The sequence below is a fragment of the Copadichromis virginalis genome, linkage group LG15 (genome assembly GCF_057382275.1).
Source record: "Copadichromis virginalis isolate Kocher_CV1m ecotype Utaka linkage group LG15, C_Virginalis_male_GT1.1, whole genome shotgun sequence".
In the NCBI taxonomy this organism is placed as follows: Eukaryota; Metazoa; Chordata; class Actinopteri; order Cichliformes; family Cichlidae; genus Copadichromis; species Copadichromis virginalis.
The window spans coordinates 39,231,769-39,255,563 of record NC_140632.1 but is presented as its reverse complement, the minus strand read 5'-3'; the positions used below and the strand labels follow the sequence as shown (position 1 = coordinate 39,255,563).

Here is a 23,795-nt window from a genome sequence, read left to right as displayed (position 1 = left end):
ATCAGAGGAGTAATTTTCCTGTATAAGCAGTCATTTCAGCCGATAAGGACAGAAATGCAGCTTTTTTATTTTTAAATGAGTAATAAACATGATCTTTATCTCTGTGTGCGTTGGACTCAACCTGCAACTCAACTGATTGAACTTTGACGACTGCGCTCTGTGACACGCCTTCGCACGAAGGCCTACTGTCGCCTACTGTACAGCTGCGCTAAGCTCAAGCACACGATGAAGGAAAACATTCTGTGATTATCGGAGTTCTGTGAACTGGTTTACGTGCATATAGAGGGACTTCCAGTCTTTGCGTAAGTCATTGCTTTCAACAGCTGCGGGGACCTCGGGAGGAAAGCAGTGTTGTGGGAACGACACACTCTTCACTACTAAGGTATAACAATGTATATAAAGCAATGTGGAGACCAATGCCGAGCATTTTATAGCTGTAGTGTGTTACACTTGATGTTTTTAGTCACATTAACCAAAGTTACATTTTAGCTGAGCTAGAATTACTGTTACAACTAGAAATTTTATTAAGATAAAATTTGATTTTAATTAAAAAAAGATGAATTACACTGAGATTATTGACTTATCTAGTTTTATCTAGTTTTAGATGAAAGACTTGTTGCATGATGATTGCTATCAAAGTGGAAAACAGACACTTTGACAACATTACTGCAATAGCTTCTAATGCCTGTGAAAAGATGTTCTATGAACAGGGAATAGTGAATCAGCATCAGCTGGAATAACTGAGTATCAAGGCCTCAGTGGAATAATAATGCACTGAAACAATGTGGCTGCCATTTATATTGCAGGGGAAAGTGTGGAGAGAATATGAGTGCGTCTAAAGGAACAGATTTGCCATTATGGCCCCTGACATTTAGTTAGCCACCAATCATTGCACGTTTGTGTGTGTGTGTGTGTGTGTGTGTGTCTCTGTGTGGGTGTCTGTGTTTGTGAATTTTTATCTAAGCTCTTGTAAATTTCTCTCATCGTGCATGCAGCAATATATATTTGTACAACTGCATGCACATGTGCGCGTGTGTGCAGTTGGTTGAGCATCTGCGTGAGCCTAAAGTGAATCCTCATTATGAAAATGGCTGATATTAGGCATTGTTAATTAAAATGAGTGAGGTTAAAGGTCAGCCGCTCAGCTCTCACGTCTGTCTTCTCTAGAGAATAGAGAATAGAGGCAGCTTGAGTGGAGAAAACTTTCATTTGGAGCCTTGAACGGTATTCACAGGTAAAAGAGCTTAACATGAAATTTACCTCCACGTTGTCACTTTTTACGTCTGTAAATTCCTCAAAATTACATTCCACGTGATCTATTATGTAAAAATGTAATTGCCTTGTGCATGCTGGTTTTATTTTATTAACAATAAAATATGGAGTGATGTTTATTTTTATACTTTTTGTACTTTGAAATGTATGCGCTGTATAGCTTTATTCTCCAGATTATAGTAATGGGTTTGTTTCCACCGAAAACCACAGAATGTAGAGTTACTCCCCGTGAATTTTCTTGGATGGTGTCCCACTTCAATTATCCTCTGGTTTTTTTCATGTGTTCTCTGCATGCCTGTACTCGTGGATAACATTAGATTAATGGGCAGGAAAAAGAAATCTCTGCTGTCACTCATTGTTGCCGATAGCCATAAATATTCAATAAATTACCTCGAGTCGTGAAAGTGCACAGACACTCCAGCTTAGATAACACCTTTAATGCCGGGAAGGCCAAAATTGTTTTAAAAAGAGTCGAGCATGTGAGAAAACATTACACGAGTCAACATGCATAAGATGTATAATTTAATTAAAATATAATAGAAATAAACTTGAAAAGTGATTTAATGAATCATGGGTAGCTGTAGCTGCTTAAATCAAAGCTTTATTTACTTCAGGTAAAGCGGAAACTTGGCCTTTATTTGAACCAAGACCTAATTAGGCTTTAATTCCAGTTTCCTCTCTTTTAACTGTTAATTGTGTCTTATTCAAGTAAAAAGCCTCGCTGTTAACTCTCAGTGCCTTTTTTCTTTAATTAGCCTTTTCTTAAACTTCATGTCTGGCTGTTGTCATGGTGAGTTCGACATGTTTTACATTGTCACAGCATTTGTGCTGGAACAATATAGGCATACCACGCTAGAAGAATTAGCAGACTGAATTCCCCATTATGTTTCCACATCGTCATCTCGTTTGATGCGGGTGATGTTGTTCATCTTGTCTCATTAGGTGCAATAAAATCATGATTTAAGACTTCTGAGAACCTTTGAGTTTGTTGAGTTGTCAAAATTAGTCACTTGTTGTTGTCGTCTCGTGCTGTTTTTCTTTTTCTTTTTTTAATTTTGTCTGTGACACATTCTTATTCCCGCTTACACACCTCAGATTAGTCTGGTTGTTTTTTTCAGTGCAGGAAGGAGGGATTAATGATCAAATAAAAAGCAGTTAGATGTAGGAAAAAGGTCTTGTATGAATGTGAGAATGAGACATGTAGAGTAATCCATTTACTGTTGTGATGTCCTAAATAATTAAACTTGACCCCACCTGCAAGTAGTTCGTATTAAGTGCTGATCAGTGTTTACTCTGTCAGTAGTTTAGAAAACAGACAAACCAAATAACGATAAATCAGGGACACATTTTACTGCTGTGACCAACTGTGGTGATGACGGGGAGGCACGGCGAGATGACAATCGACACAGTAGAACCAGTAACTGCAGAGCAGAAACAGAGATACCTGCAGGAAGTCGAGCAGGGAGTTGAGCAGTCGAGTCCTGGTCCTGTTCGACTAAAACACGATCAGGGAAACAAAGAGTAATCAATAAAACTTACCAGAAACGATTTTAACGTGGCTCCAACTATGACTTTTGTTGGTTTTTTCTACCTGACTGATCTTCGGTAGAACAGAGGGATTTTGACTGTTTTTCTTTTGGTTTGTTTAAAAGTCATACGTAGTCGTATATAAACCCTGATTGCTTTTCAAATGAAAATGTCTATTTCATTTTCATGAGCATACATTACCCAGTCCTTGCCCAGTTTTTCCTGCCACATGCCGTCCGATTTGAACTTTTGAATTGTGAACATGCGTGCTACTCTGGCATCGTTCTCCCCCTAAGCCTGACTGACTGTTCACACAGTCAGTCAGGCTTAGACGTGTCAGCCCATGGCTTTTGTGGTGTTAAACATTTGGTTCTCAGAGGTGTAAATCACAACAGAAATAAGAATTCTCTCACTTGTGTGTGGATACAAGCGTGCTTGTCCTCTAGGCTGTGTTTATCATACAGCATAACCTTCATCAATGGTGGGATGGCTGTGAAACTGATTTGCTGGGGGGGAAACACTGGCAGACATCTCAGAGATATACTGGCCCTAATTGGGCAGATAAATATCACAGGCTGCGCTCTCTGGCCTTACAGCACTGTTGCATACATCACCCTGAATGTAAACTGACCACCAGCAGTGGGGTGCCGCCCGCCTGTCTCGTCCGCGAGATTTATCTTCTGCCCAAAGTGCAATTAAAGAGCAGGGAGAGATTTCCTCTTTGTTGGCTTCCTTGACTACTAGCTGTCGTAGAAGTCTGGTCACAGAGACCCTCCGTCTTTGTTAGATTCAACGAGCCCTCCAACTAAGCGACTGCATCAGACCTTTTTTTGCCTTACCGTCTCAAAGAATCACATTTTTGACATGCAGGATTGTTCCACTTTTAGGTCAAAAGTGGTTTAGGTCAAAATCCACTCAAGGATAAGACTGTTTTAGAAAGTCTATGCACACATTTTAGACAGATGGACAGATAGATAGAAAATTCCTCAGCAGCTCACATAAACCCATATACAGAACAAATTTGCTACACCAATGTACAGAAAAAAATAGAAACAGATGTTAAAAGAGCTGTGTATTGTAATGTAGCCTCCTCACTACCATACAATAAATAGCCGTGGACTTTTGGTAGTTTATCAACAAAATAAATGTGTGTGAATGACTGGATGTGTAAAGCGCTTTGGGGTCCTTAGGGACTAGTAAAGCGCTATATAAATACAGGCCATTTACCATTTAAATATTAAACTTAAAATAATATTTAGATGATAAAAATAATCATCAGTTCACTACTGTAATGCAATGAAAATCTACGCACTAGATTTATACATGCTTGAATTACAGTAGCTATGTACTAGTAGTCTAACCATGACATTCAACCTACATGTTCTGGATACTGCAGCATTCATCTGTAGTGACCTGACACATGATGTATTATCATAGACACAAAAACAGGCAAATCAGAGGTGGGATGCTTATTTAAAATGATCAGAGTCCTGGTGTTCTGTATTAACATCTTTATCTTTCGAGACTAACAGCGTAAACAAATAGCAGGAACTGACATCTGTATTCGGCAAAGTAGCTGATAGTTTTTAATAATGAGCAACTTATTGAATATTCATGACTTTGGCCTTTCCAAAGCTCTCACTGGACAGGAATTGCCCTGTATTACCTACGTGTTTTTTAATCCAAATCTCCCTTTACCAACCCATGGGGACGACTGTGAAGAAAAGCAGTTGATACAGGAGCACCATCAGAATGAATGGAGCACACACAGATAATACACGTGCTGTATGCAGACACTTTCAGTGTTTGTGGTTGTGCACAGATGTGCATACTACATAGATGCACCCCCCCACACACACACAAACTCTGAGTGTAATCACTAATCCTCTTATGCACTTGAACCTTGAATTGTTTTGGCAGCCGATGCTATTTATCACGGACTTATATGACTCACCAATGAGAGGAATAAATCATGACTGAGGGAGACAGAAGGAGAGGAAGTGAGTTTGACAAACAATCCACGAGTGCGTTTCGACGCGATTCCAACTTTCCCGGACAGTTCGTCGCACTTCATGAAAATGTAGATTTCTTTTGCTCCACATGGCCCAGTCACAGGGATACGTAGCAATATTTCACAGTAATTGCACTACAAATGGACAAACAAAGGCAGGGCAGTGCGCATTGCTTTGATGGTTAAGGGTCTTCCAGAAGCCCAGTGGAGATTATGTTAATGTGCTCAAAGACGCTCATCAGAACTCTCAAGGGCACTCTGACAAGTATGATGAAAAGCACAGAAAGGCATCTTAAATTTAGATTCACTGAGAAACTGGGTAGTTGAAAAACAGCATCTCTAAAATCGCACACACAAGACAGTGTTCGGTATCAGCGATCATTTTATGTATCTACTCCCTGAGATGTACGCGCTATAGACGAAAACTACAGCTGCTTGGCGCTATTTCAACAGGGTTGGTATTTTGCATCTTAAAGCTACAGTGTGTACAATCTCACCACTAGATGTCAGTATATTGCAGATTGCAGTCAACTGAATTCCGTTTTCTTCACAACCCTAGCTACGGTGGACGTTGTAGGACAAGCAGTTCTGGCCACCATTCATCTTTAGTGAGTTTAAACTATCAGTCAGCATTTTATCTCACCTGGCGCCCATGTGTTCACTATAGAGGAGGCCGTGAAAGTTTGTAAAAGGAGTCTTGATACGAGTCAGCAAAGCTCACTTCTGTCTGATGACAGAGAAACGGAGGTGAGCCGATGTTTTTACCCCCGTTAGCCGACATTAGGACCTGCTGTTCTTGCAATGTCATTCTGTCATTTTTGCAATGTGAAATTTAATAAAACTGTTTTTCAAAAGCAATTAGGACACATTAGGACTTTCAGGACACTCAGCCTAACGTTAGCTGGCATAATGTTAGTTTATAACCAGCTGTTGTTGTTTTTTTAGCTAGCTCGCTGTCAGCTGCACTGGGACAGGAGGGTCTCACGTCTGATCTGCTGACAGTAACTAAGTGTAACAATGTCAGGAACAAATAAGCATGTTTATGAATGTTTTTGTGTGTTAGAGCCCTGAATTCAGTTCAGGTGATAAGGCTTGAGGTGAGGAGGAAGCGGATGAGGTGGAAAAGAGGAAGGAGGAGTAGAAAGTCATAATGAGCTAGATGATTAAACGTTAAATGGTCATATACAACTGAAAGAGCTGTTTGTGATCTGTAAGTAACTCACTTGGCCTATATGTTTGTAGCCTGTCTCTAGCCAGATACATACAAGGCGATTGTGAAGAATGGCCATCTCTGACACTGTACTCAAGGTGGTGGCTTCTTGTGAATGAAGTTTATGGGAATGCATCAATTTAATAGAAAACGTAATTACTAGAGATGGACCGATCCGATATTACGTATCGGTATCGGTCCGATACTGACCTAAATTACTGGATCGGATATCGGAGAAAAATAAAAAATGTAATCTGATCCATTAAATATCACGAAAGCACCTCACAAAACTTGCAACACGCCGTAACTCACCTCAGAACGTTAGCAGTCGGAGCAGTATGCATCACGTGATAGAGCAGCTGTGGCATGCGGGACCTGTCGGTGGTCTGGATAGCATTTGGAGCTTCGCTAGCAACCTGGCATTTCATCTCCGACAAAGTTATCCCGAGAGAAGTAAAGCAAGTGTGTAAGTCCATCTCTGAATGTTTGTAAAGCATTCCCACGTTAAGCTTAACAAGCGACTGCCTCTCGCTCTCCGGCTGCTACTTCAATCGTGAAACTGATCAGCTGATCGGCTTTTCTGTCGCGAGTCCGTCTCTCTTGTTTGTTTTTGGTCCACTTTGCACCAGAAAGAGGAAACCAGCGGCTGAACAACAGCAGCACGTTTAAGCTTGATAAGCTGTTGTTAGAATTTATTTAATATTACTTTCTACACCAGGATCTTTTTCTACGTAGCTGATGGCTGTAACTGTGCAGGGGCGGATCTAGCAAAGTTTAGCCAGGGGGGCCGATAGGGCATGAACAGGGAAAAGGGGGCACAAAGACAGACTTTTCTTTCTTATTCTCATTTAAAATGTCGAGCTTTTAATAAATAATTATCTGACACCCAAAGTTTTAATCTGATGTAAAATGAATAGAAGTCAATTACTGTATATAGTGACTATTAAGTCTAATATATATACCCTAGTAAGCTATAGTACTTTTTACTTTGGGAAGGTACCATCTGTGCAGTCTGCAATTTTGTTGAAGAAAGATGTTGAATCTATTTAATATTTCTTGAAAAATAATTGATTTCTGTGCATTTTTTTTCACACTGCATCAAATTAAGGTTGATTACGTCGATTAAGCATCATGAGGTGGAGCGTGAGGGGTGGTTCCCTATTTTTTATTTATTTATTTTTGTTGTTGCTGGGAGTTGGAACCCTATTAGTTAGGTTGCTTAATATTTACGCTAAGTACTCTTTAAAATACCAGAATAGGGAGGATGGTGTAGGTTTAAGTTTATTAGATTGATCAGTATTGCTGAACTATGAAATATTTTTTTTGTATACAGGTATAACAGAATAGCTTTAGTGTAGTTGTTGTTTTAAACTTGAGTATGAACTTATACAAAATGCAGCAAGATATTTTAAAAAACAGTTTTGTTGATTAAAAAACACTATATCGGATTCATATCGGTATCGGCAGATATCCAAATTTATGATATCGGTATCGGTATCGGACATAAAAAAGTGGTATCGTGCCATCTCTAGTAATTACACAATCACTTTTATGAGTACAGCATTTTTGTTTTCTATTAAATAACTACTTTTAACTAATAATCCACATTTTTTTTCATAAATAATGAAACACAAAGACCTACTGATGAGCAACAGGCCAATAAAGAGCAGATCCAAACACCCACTGAGCTCAGCTCTTTTGTTATGACTGTGTGTGTGTGCTAGCTGCAAACTGCTTTCTCCCCATTAATCAAGACCCAGGCTCTAAAGGTTGAACTTTGACCTTTAGGATCAGTGACAGATGGAGGCCAAGATTGTGTCCCATCACATTATTAGTTCATACACACAAGCTAAGAGCTGAGATGCACCCATAGCAGTGGTCATTTAATCCCTGGCTCACATTTTGCAGCCTGAAAGCTGCATGCCCTCTCACAGTCTCTCTGTTTATTTGTGACAGTAAACTATTTAAGGGGCCTGTGAGTAGCCACACCAATCAGAGACACTTTGCTGCCATGCAGCTAATTGAAAAACCAGCAATCATCCTTGAGATTTAAGTGTCCCACACGTAGAGGAATTTTGTTTATAAGCAAGATGCTGTGGCTTTAAAGACGCTGATTAGCATGAATAAATTAGATAGCTTATCTTTGAATTACATGGCCAGTGCAGCTCTCCCATTGAAGATTAATTGCCTCTCACAAGGTATTTCGAAAAGTTCATTTTCATCAATTGATTTCCCTTAATTCACGAAATCCCCAGAAGTGCATGAAATTGGTAACAAGCTCTCCATAATCACGCTTTGTGCATCGTTAACCTCACTGGCAATTACTCATCATATGTATTGGTTGTGACATTTGCGGAAGCATGTTATTTTTGCACAATTAGGTCATGACAGGATTATTATCATAAAGTTATGGTTAATTACAAGTTGAATAGAAACGGTGTCTATAGTTTCCTCACATTGCTGCACAGGGCAAAGCGTGTTCTCAGCATGTTTGATTTTACTTTCACAATTCTTTTTGTCTTTTATCGCCTTGATCATCTCACCAGCTCCCAAATTAATGACTCGCGTGTTATTAGAATAAATACACACAGTTTGCATGAAATACTGATAAAGTCTCAACTTCAACCTCCTGATAACAGAAGTCGTTCTGTCTAATAACACACCTTCGACGTGGTGAAAATTGTTTCGCTCTATGACTCCGGCGACGTCCATACATTGCAAGTGCATTTTGGAGGCTTGAGGTAGAATTGTCCAATGTTTGTCCGATTCTTTCTTTTTCTCCAAGGCTATCATCGCCTCACCAGTGTGTTATTGTTACCACGGTATTGGGGTCATTTCTGTTTCAGTCACACACGAATGATGCCTCGAAGCGAAAAAGTGGGCCACTGACATAAACTGAGAGGAAAAAAATAATAACTTCAGGCTTACAACTAAAGTAATTGGCATAGATTTCACTATGAGAATGTATGCCAGGTGCATTAACAGTGATCCAGTTATGTGTAGGTGCTTACTGAGAGTCAGCAACAAAACACAACCAGGTCACATCGACGGGAAAGACACTATCTGCTGCAGATGTAGTAGAGAGTGCACCTATGTTACAAAATACTCGACTTGTGTTTGTTTCACACATGCCAGCTTCTATCTGTATAGTGTCGCTACTGACATACAGTAAGTCATCATACTGTACCGCCATTATACACTGTCACCAGGCCCTCAAGCGAATTCGTGCAGTACATTAATCGGGTAAATCACTGGATTCATCATACTTAATGATACCATTATGGAATAATGTTCATCATCTAATGTGCACTTGCCAGGAATCTATTTGTGTCTTCAGCTATTTGCTGTGTGCTGCAGCTCCTAACGTCCTAATCCTTTATTAACCTGCCCAACATCGTAGCCACGAGGAGATCTTAGAATATGAAGAGATGCCAAAAACAGACAAGCAATAAGGGATGATGAGGTTTTATGTCTTGGTACTGCCATTCCACCAGTTAGTCCACCTCCTCAATTGCTGCTGGGCTCAAATAAATGGAAAGAAAAAGAAAACATCTCTTTTTCGGGACGTTTTTATTGCTTTTTATTATTGCCGTATGGCTGAGCGTGTGTTTTTGCTTTATTTTTTTCTGTTGAAAATTATTGAGATTGATATGTTTAATAACACTATGGGAGTTCAGCAGTTGATGTTGAAGCTAAAACTAAAGCTACTTTCAAAGTTTATAGGATTGGAGTCACGTATGGTATAACATTTGTTTAAAAGCACACAGTGCAAGCCTGTGGCACACACAAAGGTACAAACACACTAAAAAAGAATGGCATTAAACTGTCATTATCTGAGGAATCCATTGAAAACAGACTGAGGCAGGTTTTTGTGTCGTTGTTGTAATTCAAGTGGTCTGCATTTTCACTTGGCTGTTTTTACAGACTTTATAAAATCCATCTACCCCATTGCATCATGGGGTAGATGGGACAAGGGTGTCTGGTCCTGTGAGGGATGTGCAAAACACAGGGAACTGTTTCAAGTTCACAGGGAACTATTTGATTACCTTTGACCCCAAACTGCTCAAGTTCTTGCAGACTTCTGACATGCTAGCTTTGAGGGCTGTCGTTTATGCCTGACCTTGTGTTCATGTATTATTTGACGACTTTTTTTAACAGCAGTAGTTGTCTTTGACTCTACATATTTGTCCTGCGTATCTAATCTTGCTGAGTCGGACACATTTTATTGTACGGCTCGTAGTTATAGTCCTGTATTAAACTTAATGACGACTTCTTGATATTCGATAATCATTGCTAGTTCTTGTTGGCTGATCTGCAAGTGCATTCCCTTCAGATGAGATGCTGCTGCATTTCATTAGCCAGAGTGTCCGTGTAGGTTCTCGGGCTTTCGTGTCATGGTAGTCTGAAGAGCTTGAGTTGAAAGCAACTGGACTTCTTTTTTAGGTTCTTGAAGACATTTCATCTCTCATCTGAGAGGCTTCTCCAGCATTGAAGGCTAACTGAACACTGGCCAGACTCTTTAAAAAAAGAAATAGCAGCAGTAGAGTAAGTGAAGAGCCTCCAACACTGCCACTGCTGAAAAACACAAATCCAGTAGAATAAATAAATAAAAAACATCCCATACATACATTTATTTAATAATCTACAAGAGACAGTGCCTCTATCGACCAGCACTGTGCATGACCTTCTTCACAGTTAAATTTCATGTTAAAGTAGTGCTGAAAAGTAGTACAGCTTCTTGTGCAGAATAGATTTAGACAATTCATAGGTTTGGTTATATGGTCTTATGGTGAGGACCCATTCAGACTGTTCATACTTAATTTGGGGACATAAAATTAAAAATCTTTTCCAAACTATGTGTGACAGCAAAACTTAAAAAAGAAAAGGGACCCAGATGACCCATTTCCCGTGCTGCCCTTTCAATCTGAGAAGTCCTCATTCACCTGCCAGCTGAAGAACCAATGACAGACGTGTAGGAAAACAATTCATCACAGCTGAGTAGAGCATCCCCATTGGCACTGAAGCTTGGTGGAAAGCCTTATTTAATGATGAAAAATCCTGCAGTAAAATGTGTTTATTCCTGCACTGGCACTCACTGTAGTTGTCACACTTGGCCTCAGCCAAGGCAGACTTAGGTAATATTTAGCTTCATAAAAAGCTGGATTATACAACAAACTCCTGGGCTGCCTCGCTGGCAGACGACTCTGGTCGAGCCTATTGATCAAGCTTGCGTTGCAAATATGTCGGTCGGTATATGCTGCTGCTCATTAGGCTGAAGGAACGTAGAACAGAGAAGGGAGACTGTCAAGAGGACAACTTTACTTTGAAATTATACCATTTTCCTTTCTTTATGCATACTGCACCTTCAGTATCTATCAACTCTGATTTATTAGGCATGCTTTTTAAGATTTGTGTATAATACATTAAAAATCACCTAATTGATTCTGAGGGCTTTCAACTGATGATGTTACACATGAGGCACAACAAACATGATAGGTTGTGTGGTCGAGCCTTTTCCTTACACTAAAGTTATTTTTTCTTCTCTCAAAAGCAGTAAAGAAAAATGTCATATCAAATAGTGACATGTTTCTCTTTCTGTTTGGATGAACTTTCCCCGAAGTTAAGTGCTACAAATTATCTGTGAATGCTTTATGACACTGCAAATGGAGGTAATCCCTTTGCGTAATATAATCTGTCACTGCTTATGTTTAGTCTCCGTGTCTGACACCTAATTAACAGAGTGGAAGGTTGTTTTTTTTTGCTGCATGCTTTGGGGAAATGTAATTGAAAACCTTTAGGAATAGCTGTCACATTATAGAGGTGTATATTACATCCAAGAAACTTCAGTATACTTTTATGGGGTTTATGTTTCGTTATTAAGTTTGGGGAAATTTGGGAGCAGGTAATTTTAGAGTTTTAAAAGCATATTTTAAGATTTCCCTGTCATTGTATCAAGTAAATCTTCCCCTAATTCACTTCCAAATTTCTTCAGGCCAATGATTAAAAAAAGGTGTCCTCCAATGAAAGAGCCTCTCTGTTTCAGTAAGATTATTGCATTGCGTTGTCTTGAGCAGTCACAACATCTTCATCTGTTTCAACACTGGCAGTGGAAAATAAAGGATGGCACTCTTTTCCTTCTTGCCTGTCCTTCCCTCTCTTTCTCACAGCTTCCTGTGACTCATCACCCGTGCTGCCGTCCATTACAGCTAGTGGCCAGGGTTCCCCTCTGTGCTCTAATTGGAAAGCTTGATGGCAGTAGGTTTAGCCAGTAATTGGGTCCTGCAATTTAGTAGCAGAAGTCATCGTGGAAAGGCCTGTCAGAATTCATGGAAGAGCCCAGTAGCGTGCACCCCCCATGTTATAATAGTGCAGCTGTAAGCATTTCCGTAATTCAAGGTGGCGTCATTACGGTTTTATTTATTCACCTGAGGCATCTGCTAGGAGGGAGATGATGCCACCCAGATCAGCTGTGGCAGCTTGTGCTCAGCACCTCCCGCAGGGCTAGAGAAGGGAAATTAGAGAGGAATGGGCAAACATGACAATCATAGCATCGTTAATGAATTAGCGCCTAAAGAAAACAACAAGCTGGTGATGTTGGTATCGAGGGAAGGGTTATATTGTTCTGCTGTTGAAGGGGTCGCACAGTCGTGACTGTTTCTGATGTTAGAGTTGGAGGAGGTGGAAAAGGGATGATACGGAGCACTCAGAGAGAGGCACCCAGGGAACAGTAATGGTACCGAACTTCACAGGCTTTCAATGTGTTAACCAAGAATTTAACAACTAAGAATTCCAGCGACGTCTTATCTCAGCAGGGAGGAACTTTTATATGAATGTCCACTTTAGTTTTGACTAGTTTTCCTCTAAGCAGCTTTGAGCAAGTGGTTGTATTTTTTATTTATGTTGAACATAGCACATGAAACAAATAAATTCATAGAACTTAGTGTTGCATTCACAGGGGGAGGATGACGTGTGCATTATATATACAAAAAACCCAACTGGATTTATAATAATTATATATTTTTTAAATATATAGCTTTTGTAATTGCTGTGACGTTGTTGCAAAGCTTTGTTAAGCGGGCCCGACCTTTTAAGGACGAGTTACAGTACATATATACTTACACTGTGATCAGTATAGTAAGATTTATTTTTACTTCCATGTCACTGAGTTAAGTTGTCTACAGTTAGAAGCGGCTACTGCGTTATTCTGAATTAGAGGGAAGGGATTTTGAGAAAATCTTCAAACTCATCAGCGGTCTTTTAAACCATGATGTAGTATGGCTGGTCAAGCAGTTTGCTTTATTACAAAGATCCTAGAATCTTCTGGCATATACTGACTGAGAAACACAAAGTGAGCCTCAGTACACATGTTACCTTGGAGTAACTGCGTTATAGTGTTGTGAAAACGAGAGGAAATTAATCACCTCCAGCACACTGGCCGCCATTACTAAGTGTTGATTGGGTCAAGGTATTGACGATTCTGGCTTCTGAAGTGTTGGACTAACATTGTAAGAGCACCTTGATACTGCCACTTACATTCGGATATAATGCCTGAAGAATCCGTGGTGTCATTTTACCTCAGAGAGGAAGATCGTCATCACTGCTGTTGGAGGAGGCTTTTAGTTCTTTTTGTGTAAAAAATAAAGATAGAAATGTAGAAAATTCTCACTGTGGTTGGATGCTGTATTTCCGAATGCACATTTTTGCACCATGTTTCTCCATTACTATGTTATGAGACATCTATTGTGCTGTAAAATAAGATGATGGTGGACCATAACACATTCCAATCATTAACCTCACTGGATGGTTACGTTTGTGCTGATTTGGAGCAGCCAAGTAGTCGTGGGACTGGGACCCATAATATATGTCCAGTTTAATTCCTGCAGACTGGAGCTTTACTACATGTCATTTGCTGCTTTTTAATGGCCAGCAACTCTTTTGGTTGCACAAACACTTGAGTTGAGCAGGGAAATTGTCCCTTTTGTGACATTCTCAGAGTCGGCGAGGAGGATTTTCAAGAATATGCACATTATTTAATGACTTGTCAATTACACCTCGTTAGCCTGTTCTTCGGGTCCAGGTTTCAAAAACTCTCAGCTTTAGGCTTCATAAAGGGACTTCACTTATTGGTGGGTGTCCTCATGGTCACTATGTCCATTATTTTGTTTTTCTCACTTTTCTAATAAAAGCAAAAATGTCATAAATATCCACTACAGCATTCACCCACATGAATCCAGATGGGCCACAAAGAAAGTTGAGCTATAGTCTCACCAGATAAGAAGATCTCAGTGCCAGCCCACATCAGGCATTCTATTTAAAATGCTTTAGCTTGACTGTATTTGCTGTGCTTCTGCTGCTTTGGAGGTCAGCTACTTTCATCTATTACCATTGGAGGCTACTCTGACTGGCTCTGTCCTGATCTTTAGCTTTTTATGCATGCACATGGAAGGTTATGGAACTTTGCCCGTCTCCTTTTATGCTTTCCACATATACACAGTGCATCCATCCATCCATTCGCTTCCGCTTATCCTTTTCAGGGTCGCGGGGGGCACTGGAGCCTATCCCAGCTGTCATAGGGCGAGAGGCGGGGTACACCCTGGACAGGTCACCAGTCTGTCACAGAGCCAACACACAGGGACAGACAACCATTCGCGCTCACATTCACACCTAGTGGCAATTTAGATTATCCAATTAACCTATCCCCACAAGCTGCATGTCTTTGGACGGTGGGAGGAAGCCGGAGTACCCGGAGGGAACCCACACAAACACGGGGAGAACATGCAAACTCCACACAGAAAGACCCCGGCCTGATGTTGGAATTGAACTCAGGACCTTCTTGCTGTGCGGCAACGGTGCTAACCACCGTGCCGCCCTATACACAGTGCAGTCGAACCTATATAGGACTTTGAAGAACAATATCTAAACTCATATTAAAAAAATCCAATATATCGTTCAATATATTTTTCTATTAGAGACATGAAACATAAACTTCCCTCATGTTTACGTTGTGTAGCTATTTATGCACCCTTGCAAAAAATATGAAATGCATTTTAAATCTTTAAAATTAAAACCTTTGATAATCTTTTATTGTCACACCAAGTCTTGGATTTTACACTCGGGTTACAACTGTGGCAGGCGTTTCCAACAAGTAAGATGCAGAGTGAACGAATTACTTGTCTATCACTCATAACTACAGCATGTTATGTGTGTCGATGGAGCATTTGAAGGGTGTTTCTGTCATATCCTCCTAACTTTTTAAATGTTGGTTGATCAGCCATTGCAGATACCTTATATCAGCTGGTATGTCATTGGGCTCTAATGCACACTGAAGGACAGGATGGTCCAGAGATAATAAATATAAATGGCATCAATGAAAATAACAACTTTCTTTTGACTGTAGCAATAAGAAAATAAAGTCATTAGCTATATATTCATATAAGTTACCACCGACGCGTACAAACGTTTTTCTGTATTAACACGAGTCACATGTCAGTATGAGACTCGTGCTCTTGTTAATACGAGCTTCGTCACTAAAACATTTGTAGGAAAAGGTACTCGCAGGCAAATACACAACCCGTTCAGTCCTGTGTCCATCATACGGACCCCTCAGCAACACAAATTGCAAAGTCTTTGCACTGTAACCTAGCAACAAGACTCCCACTTAATAAAAAACATGTAAGATATTATTTAGGATTTTAGTTTTTAGTTTTTTTTGTACAGGAGAAACAACAGATGGCAAAATCATATTTTGTCACGCTATCACTCATTTCCTATTCCCTACACAATAAACACTTCATACTTAATAGCAGCATTGCATTATTAAACTAAAATAAATTTGCAGTTATTCAAACTTTCCCCCATATCTGCCTCTTTAAAAAGCCGCTGAGGGGCCGCTGTAGTGAGACAAAACATGACACATGCTTTCAGTGATTTCCCCATTTGTCCGTGATAAGAGTTTAACTTATTTAACACCAAAAGGTGAAGAGTTGACCTTATTACGCATTTTGAGTGGTACCCCCGCTCATTTGTATAGTTAAGCAGAAATGGAGTTTTTGCAAATAAACCAGGAAAATACAAAGGAACTTGTTCCCAAAATAAATAGATAAAAGATGAAATGCTTTTAAAATTCAAAACCAATGATGATTACATAGAATAATTAATGCAAATGTAAATACAGGTTTTACATGTCAGGACATAATAAAAGCAGTTTTTTTTAAATGAAGTAGATACAAATTCAGATAAACACCAACCTGTGATATTACACCTTATTTAACAAGAATGAAGCCAAACAAACGAAGTGCACCCTGTGATTCAGAAGCTTATAGAACCAGTTTTCTACAAAAGCAATCATTTTCTGTACAAAGGCATTGTGGAGGAATTTTGGCCCACTCCTCTTTACAGTGTCAATTCAGTTCACTAAGGATTTCAAGGTCCGGACTTTGACTGGATAACACACTGACTTTTCTTTTTCACATTCAGTTGTAGAACTGCTGGTGCTACGTGACCCAGTTCAAGCCAAGCTTTATCTGTCTGACAGATGGCCTCACATTCGACTCCAGAATACTTTGGTATACAGAGGAGTTCATAGCGGACTCAGTGACTGCGAGGTGCTCGGGGCCTGTGGCTGCAAAACAAGCCCGAATCATCACCCCTCCTTGACAGTTGGTATGAGATGTTTGTGCTGATAGGCTGTGTTTGGTTTTTGCCAGACGTGGTGCTGTGCATTATGGCCAGACATCTGTACTTTGGTCTCGTCTGTTCGAAGGAGATTGTTCCAGACGTCTTGTGGTTTGTTCAGACGCAACCTCGCAAACCTAAGCTGTGCTGCCATGTTCTTTTTAGAGAGAAGATGCTTTCTCCTGACAGCCGTTGTAAACAAGCCATACTTATCCAGTCTGTTTCTAATTGTACTGTCATGAACTTGAATGAATTTGCTGGGATGGTGCGATGTCCACTCCTGGAGAGATTGGCAGCTGTCTTGGATGTTTTCCACTTGTAAATAATCTTTCTCACTTGAGAATGTTTGGAAATGGCCTCATAACCTCGCCCGATTGATGGGCAGCAACAATTGCTTCTCCAAGACCATCGCTGACGTCTTTCTTTCTTGGCATTGTGTTAACAGGCACCTGAGTGCTCCAGACCACTAAACTGACAAAACGTCTCCTTTTGTAGAGGTGCTCACACTTGCTGATGATCAGTTAATCCACCCGGCTGCTACTTAACCTCTTAATTCCTAAAGCAGCAGTAAGGGTGGATCTAATATTGCACACACTTATGCTTATGCATTTGGCTTAGTTTCTGTTAAATAAATAATGGCACAATGTAGTATGTCATGTTTTGGAGTTGATCTGAGGTTGTAGTTATCAAATTATTTGTATCATGTGTCTTGATATGTAAAACCTTAGAACTGAAAGAGGATGTGCTTTCTTTCTTCTTCTTATCATGGCTTTAAATAATCATATGTACCTACATTTTTTAAATATATTACTTGAATGCATTCAGTGTTGTATACATTTAATTATTCATTATAGTAGTTTTTCCCTCCATACTAGAGGTATTAGAGCAAATTTACAATTATAAAAAAGCCTTCGGGTAGTTACTGTAATAGATTTAAAAGGCATGAATCGAAAACATGGACTATTGTCTGGTGAATAAATTACTGTTCAGTTGTTCAGATACCGCAGCGCCATAATGATAAAAAGTTTTTCACTCAGTGTCTAAAGTTTGACTGGTACCTATTGATCTTTTATTCTGTTTCACAGCATCGGTTGTTATTCTTAACTGGAGCAAGCATTGTTATACAGTAAAGCCACTGTGCTACAGCAGCTCTGAGCTGAAAAACTGTGGGCTCTTCATCTAAACCTTTGAAAACCTCTCAGTCCCTGCCAAAGAGAGATAGGATCAGTAGACAACCCCAACATTTTCAATTTTGTGCTATCAGACACTGAGGAGATGTGTCAACACTGGGGTCCTACAGCAAGTAAACAAAGGAGTCTGACAAGCAATAACCTAGATTCAACATCGCCTCCGGTCCTCTCCCACAGAAGGTCCGCCACTTTCATCTCATTTAGATCCAGATCTGTTGATCAAAAGCGACGCCTATCATCCCTCAACAAAAAACAGCAACACTGCAAATGTTTTCATGGGCATTCCCTTGTTTCATTGGTTGGTTATGCCTGGGTCAGTGCAGGTTGCTGGTTGGTGGTACCACTTGTGAGTCATACAGTGCTGTTTGTTTCCTTTAAATCGCAGAGTTATAAAACCGATTGGCTGTTCGCTCTTAATACACAAGTGGGACACATATAACCTTGTTAAAGTTATAGCATGCTGTTTATGGCCTTAATGTTGGTCATCGGAGTTCCGTTATTAGCTTTATACTTTTACTTTGTCCAAGCCACAGATTGTTTTCTGTGCACTAAAGAAACTCATTTATTGTTTATAAGTTGCAGGTTTTGCTTGCGTTTAAATTCTTTGCAGTGCCCTTTGTATACTCATAACAGAGTGAAGGGGAGAAATTGATGCTGAAGTGAAAGTTCAATGACACAAAAGACCATGTGACTAAAATGTGTTGGTGGGCCTAAAGGGGGGAACTCTAGACATTGTTGAATCAACTTTTCCTTTGTTGTTTTTTTAGCAGGCATCAGGCAGGATCAGAGGGTAGAATAGTTGAATAGTTGGACCCAGATGAGTGAGAATCCATTACTGTATAACACAGTCCACTGCAGAAAAGCCCCCGCTGAGATTCAAATCTTGCAGATTAAAATAGTGTCTCATAAGCTGGCAGCAGTGTGTGCGCACATGCACATGTACCTGCATGTGTGCTTATTCAAATGCGTGCAAAGGCCTTTGTGGATGGCTTCATGTGTTTCTCTCTGCGTTTTGAACACCCTAAATACCGAAGCTTTTAACATCAAAGCTCCAAGAGGATTTAAGTGCACAGAAACTTTCCAATTATACGTGTAAGTGATGTCCAGCGGGGACTTCTCATGAGCTGCCGTCAATATATTTTTTTTCCCCCAAATTGATGATAAACACCCTCTAAGCCCGGCTACAGATCTATGAATTACTTACTTTTGGGGAGTTTGGTTTTAGGGGCTACGCATAGTAACTTACAATACCATCATGAAGTATTTCCCAAAGTAACAAAGGTACCGTGATACATGAGCCATTAGGAGACATCTATCTGCAGTGTGTCGCAGTGTCTGTGATTAAAAAGTGTCAAAGTGTATTCAATTATTATTCACATTTAAAACTTTTTAGTTGAGCCACACTTTGTGCTGTCATTCATTTTCTGGCTGTGAGAGCACGTTAGTTAACTTCTGTTTACCCTCAATCATTATATCAGTATATCGCCAACAGATGTTATACACTAGTGATTCTAGGAAGACAAGATCTGTTTAAAGCTTGTTCATGTTTTTGTAAAAATATCTAAGAATTATTTCCATATTTCGATATACATATACTGGGACCTCAATATACTTATACAACAGAGGATGTCATACAATAAGTTGCCAGATTGATTCTTTTTAGCGAGAGGTGAGCTAATCATGGGCAAAGTGTTGACTCATAGCCCCATTTGGCTAGTTTAGATCCACTAGCCTCCTGGCTGGGGCCCCTCTGTGTGGAGTGTCCATGTTCCAGTACAAACACATTGACGTTAATTGTCTGTCTCTGATTGGTGAGCTGTACAGGGCGTCTCCTACATCAACCCCTATTTGACAGGATAGGCCAGGAAAGACTTGTCAAATACCAAACACTAAAGCCTGCTGTAAATGTTAACATAAGACGGAGTTAGCCTTAGTCTGACATCAGTCTGCAATTCAGTGCGGTCAATTTGGCAATTACATGGAATTTGTTTTCTATAATAGAGCAATTAACTGTGATAAATTGTTAGAAATTACATATCTGATGGTGTTAAATCTGCATTTAACAGAAATTTCCATTTTAACCATCACATTTGTGCTGGGCAACCTTCCTGTTCTATATTAATGTACAACCAGCTGGTGGTCAGTTGAGTCGAGTCCCCTCGAGTTGCACTCAGTGACAAAGACTCATTCAGTGTGATGGCAACATATTGGCAATTTGAGTGATTGCAATCAGTGCAAGTCAGACTGTGACTGTTTGCAGAAAAGTCCTCCTGTGAGGCGTGCAATCGCCTTATGGATAAAAAGTATCGTGAGTGTGCAACACACTCAAGCCCTCGGTCACAGAATATCAAATATTTCTTCGTTTTTAGTTTAATAGATTTGGTATCCTATTTTTACTCATGGAATGGAGTTATTAGCTTACACCGAGGAGGTTAGGAGGTTGTCAAGTTTATTTAGCTTATGTTATCTCAGGATGGTGGTGCATAAGATTAGCCCTCTTGTTCATATTCAGTTTAATAAAATATTGATATTTGGTGTCCCAGTAACAATACACTATCACCATGCATGCTATGCTGTATTCATTTCTTTCCTCCACCGCTAACATTTAGCCTGTCTTATACTGTGCCTCCGTTTATTTTGATCCGACTGTCTGCTTCTTTGTTTAAACCTGCTTAACCTATACTAAGTGTGCACTACCCAATGTAGCCTCAGTCATGACTGTGATAGTCACTGATGCAGTTGAGTAGGAGTAACTGCCAAGGGGAAAGTCACACTCCCCTTATGCCCACTCTGAATATCTAACAAGGTGACAATGTCAGACTCATGGGGTCTGAATATGACATGTAATGTGGGATTTATGCAAACAGTAAAGTGAAGGAGCATTTACCGAAACATATATTCTTCTTACTGTTCTTACTGTATTATTCATCATACACTGATTTCCTCTCTAATTTAATCGTACATATAGATGATATTGCTGGAGGAATCATTATTCACTTTGAAATGCTAATCTTGTTTATATGTTCTCCCTTTCCTTTCTTTTTCTTTTTTTTTGTAGTTCCTCCCAAGATATATGACATTTCCCCTGACATCACGGTAAACGAGGGCAGCAATGTGTCTCTCATCTGCACAGCCAGTGGGAAACCTGAGCCAACCATTACCTGGAGACACATAACCCCATTAGGTGAGTTCACATCACCTCTCACATACCCAATGCTAATGAATGAAGGGATGGATAAATGGATAGAAGGATAGCTGAATAGAAAGCAGTAATGGGGAAGCACGGAAAATATCAATAGGTGATTGTATGAACAGGACAGAGTACTTCTAGTAATGTTGCAGATAAAGAAATAGCAAGAGGATAGAGAGATAGAATAGGAGATAAATGTGATTGGATGGATTTGCATTAGAAGAGCAGGTGGTCAGATGGAACAACTGAGTTCCTTCAAAAAACAAAGTTGGGGGACAGACAGAAGCCAAGTCTGCATCTACCTTTACAACTAAAGCAATCAGCAAATGAGCAGCTACAGACTTCACGTTGACACACCCCACTACAACCAATACTTACAGTTTCTTCCAACTCCAAACGTCTGAAAGAGGGATTTTTTTTTTTTTTAGTACCATAGGTAGTGTACGGAGTGTATGCACTGAGGCAGCAATTCTGACAGAGAAAGCATACGCCTACAAGGGTTCTTGTCTATTCTTACATGCTGAAGAAGGAGGAGGTGGCACATTGTCATTTCTTTTCCAGGCTAGCATTGCAATTGTAAAATGTTTGCAAGGGCTAAGAATTTTAGGCTATGGGTCAAAAGGCTAAAATGTTCCATATATATTGTTAGGCATGCTTGCACTGGCTAACATTATAGCCATGACAATTGCAATCTGACGCTAATCGCTGCATTTTGTGGACATTTAAAACTTTCGCAGCATCTGACCAAACGCTAAATGCTGAATTCTGACAGTTTAACACACTGTACCACCTGACATACATTACTGCTGTGTGAAGGTTGGTTGGTGGTCTCTCCCTGGTCCCCTACATACTCCAGATGGTGATCTGATGGAGTCGTCAGTCTTTTTGACCTTTATCAGAGCACTATCCTGGAAACATATAATGCATTTCATGTCAATAGGAATGAGACACAGGTTAAAAAAAAACCTTCAAAATAAAATAAAGACAAATACTCAGAGTCAAGAAGAGTCAGAGTCAATGACAGTGGACCAGGCACCACGAGAAAAATGAGACAGGGAGAACAGACGACAGGAAAAACACTGAGCAAACTATTACTACCAAAAGTAAGAGTCAAACCAGCCGATTGCAAAACTGAAAGCTATCAGTAGGAAACATAAAGTAAAATCAGAAAGACTCAATATAACCATAACCAAGACTAGAATAATAGAGTATCTGAACGATGCCGTAAACACAAACATCTTAATAACAGGAGAGCATAAACAGAAACTCAGGGTCAAATGTAATAAAACAGGATGCAGAGGTTAAAACTGAGGACTGCTATAAAAGCAGGTTGATGGTTACTCAAGAGTTGCTGGAAGACTTTAACTCACATCACTGCAGGTAGACATCAGATTTGCTCTTACACCTTGTAAGTGCATTAACAAAATAATTTAGTGTTATGATGTAGGAAGCTGTTATCCTGGGCACCCCCCCCCACACACACACACACAGATCATTAAATAGTTTAAATTCTGAATCCTTCCTTTGAAGACTTATTCCAAAGTGTTTAACTGTTGCTCTGAAGCCCCCACCCAGCCACTTTGAGTCCTCCCTCATTTTCATATTAATGGATTAGAGCATGCTGTGCTTATCTGATAGCTATGAGGATTACTGCATTTATCTTATGGCTGTCAAATCCTTCTCTCTGGCGTGCTTGCCCTGATTGCATTAGAGGAGTTTTCAGAGGATGATCAAAAGAGCCATCCTCAGAGTCCGAGTGGCAGTCACTCATTCTACTTTGAAGTGTCCACACTTTGAAGTATGCCAGGGAAGAAATGATATGCTGGTCAAATGAAAGGGCCCAGGACTAAATGTAATCACAGACTGTCTCCCAGCACATCAGAAAAGAAGCCGTTTGCCATGGGATCTTTGAGTCAGTTCTAGTAAGGGTGATTTGACCAAAGGATGTGGTACAACTGAAAGGTTGTAATAGGCTAATTACCTATCGATGGAATTCCATTAAATCCCTTGGATATGCAGAGCATGCTTTAACCAGTGCATGGCCAATTTGAATGTGCTATCAGAGCATATGGGAATATTTACCTCGTTTGTGAATGATCTGTCAAATAGCAGCAGACTTTAAAAACTAACAGTGCTGGGACTGTAATTGCAAATTGATTCATGAATTCTGCACGTATAAGGTAATTACTTCCAGGGTATAAATATAGTCAAAACTACAGCTCTGTTAAGTCATTTATAAAATGAGACAGATGGGGATCTAGACATGTAAAGTAAGCCTTGGCACGTGTTGAAATGATCATAACAATCGCTCTTTTTACTTGGGAACATTTTGTGGGCAACTTTGGGGACTGTTGGGGGATTTCTTTCCATCCAAGAGGCTTATTTAAGAGACTTTGTGAATAGATAGCATGCTTGTAGAAAATAAAAACTACAAATATGCAGCACACACATAAAAAATACAGTAATAAAAAAATCAATCTTTTGTGAATTATGCTTGGCAAGATTTAGTTAGGGCTTGGCAATATGGAAAAACGTCTTATAAAAACGTTTTTAATGTCAGTCATTATGGATACATATGACAATATGTGTCCAGTCACTGTGGCTGACAAGCTTAAAGTTCATATATATTCATGACAACAATGTTCAACTACATTTTAAATAAACAACACGAGTACATCTACTAAACTGAAACTGAAAAGATTCAAGTTTTACAGAAGAACA

At 39.7% G+C, this 23,795-nt stretch overlaps 1 protein-coding gene across 2 annotated transcripts in view; it reads left to right on the top strand.

Annotated features, from left to right (window-relative positions):
• The window catches only part of negr1 (neuronal growth regulator 1), a 165,906-nt gene that overhangs the window by 60,137 nt on the left and 81,974 nt on the right, over window positions 1-23,795 (top strand). For both annotated transcript variants that reach the window (XM_085433304.1, XM_085433305.1), the window contains exon 3: window positions 20,943-21,068. In XM_085433304.1, coding sequence (XP_085289430.1) covers window positions 20,943-21,068 — 126 coding nt within the window. The remainder of the gene's footprint in view (window positions 1-20,942; window positions 21,069-23,795) is intronic.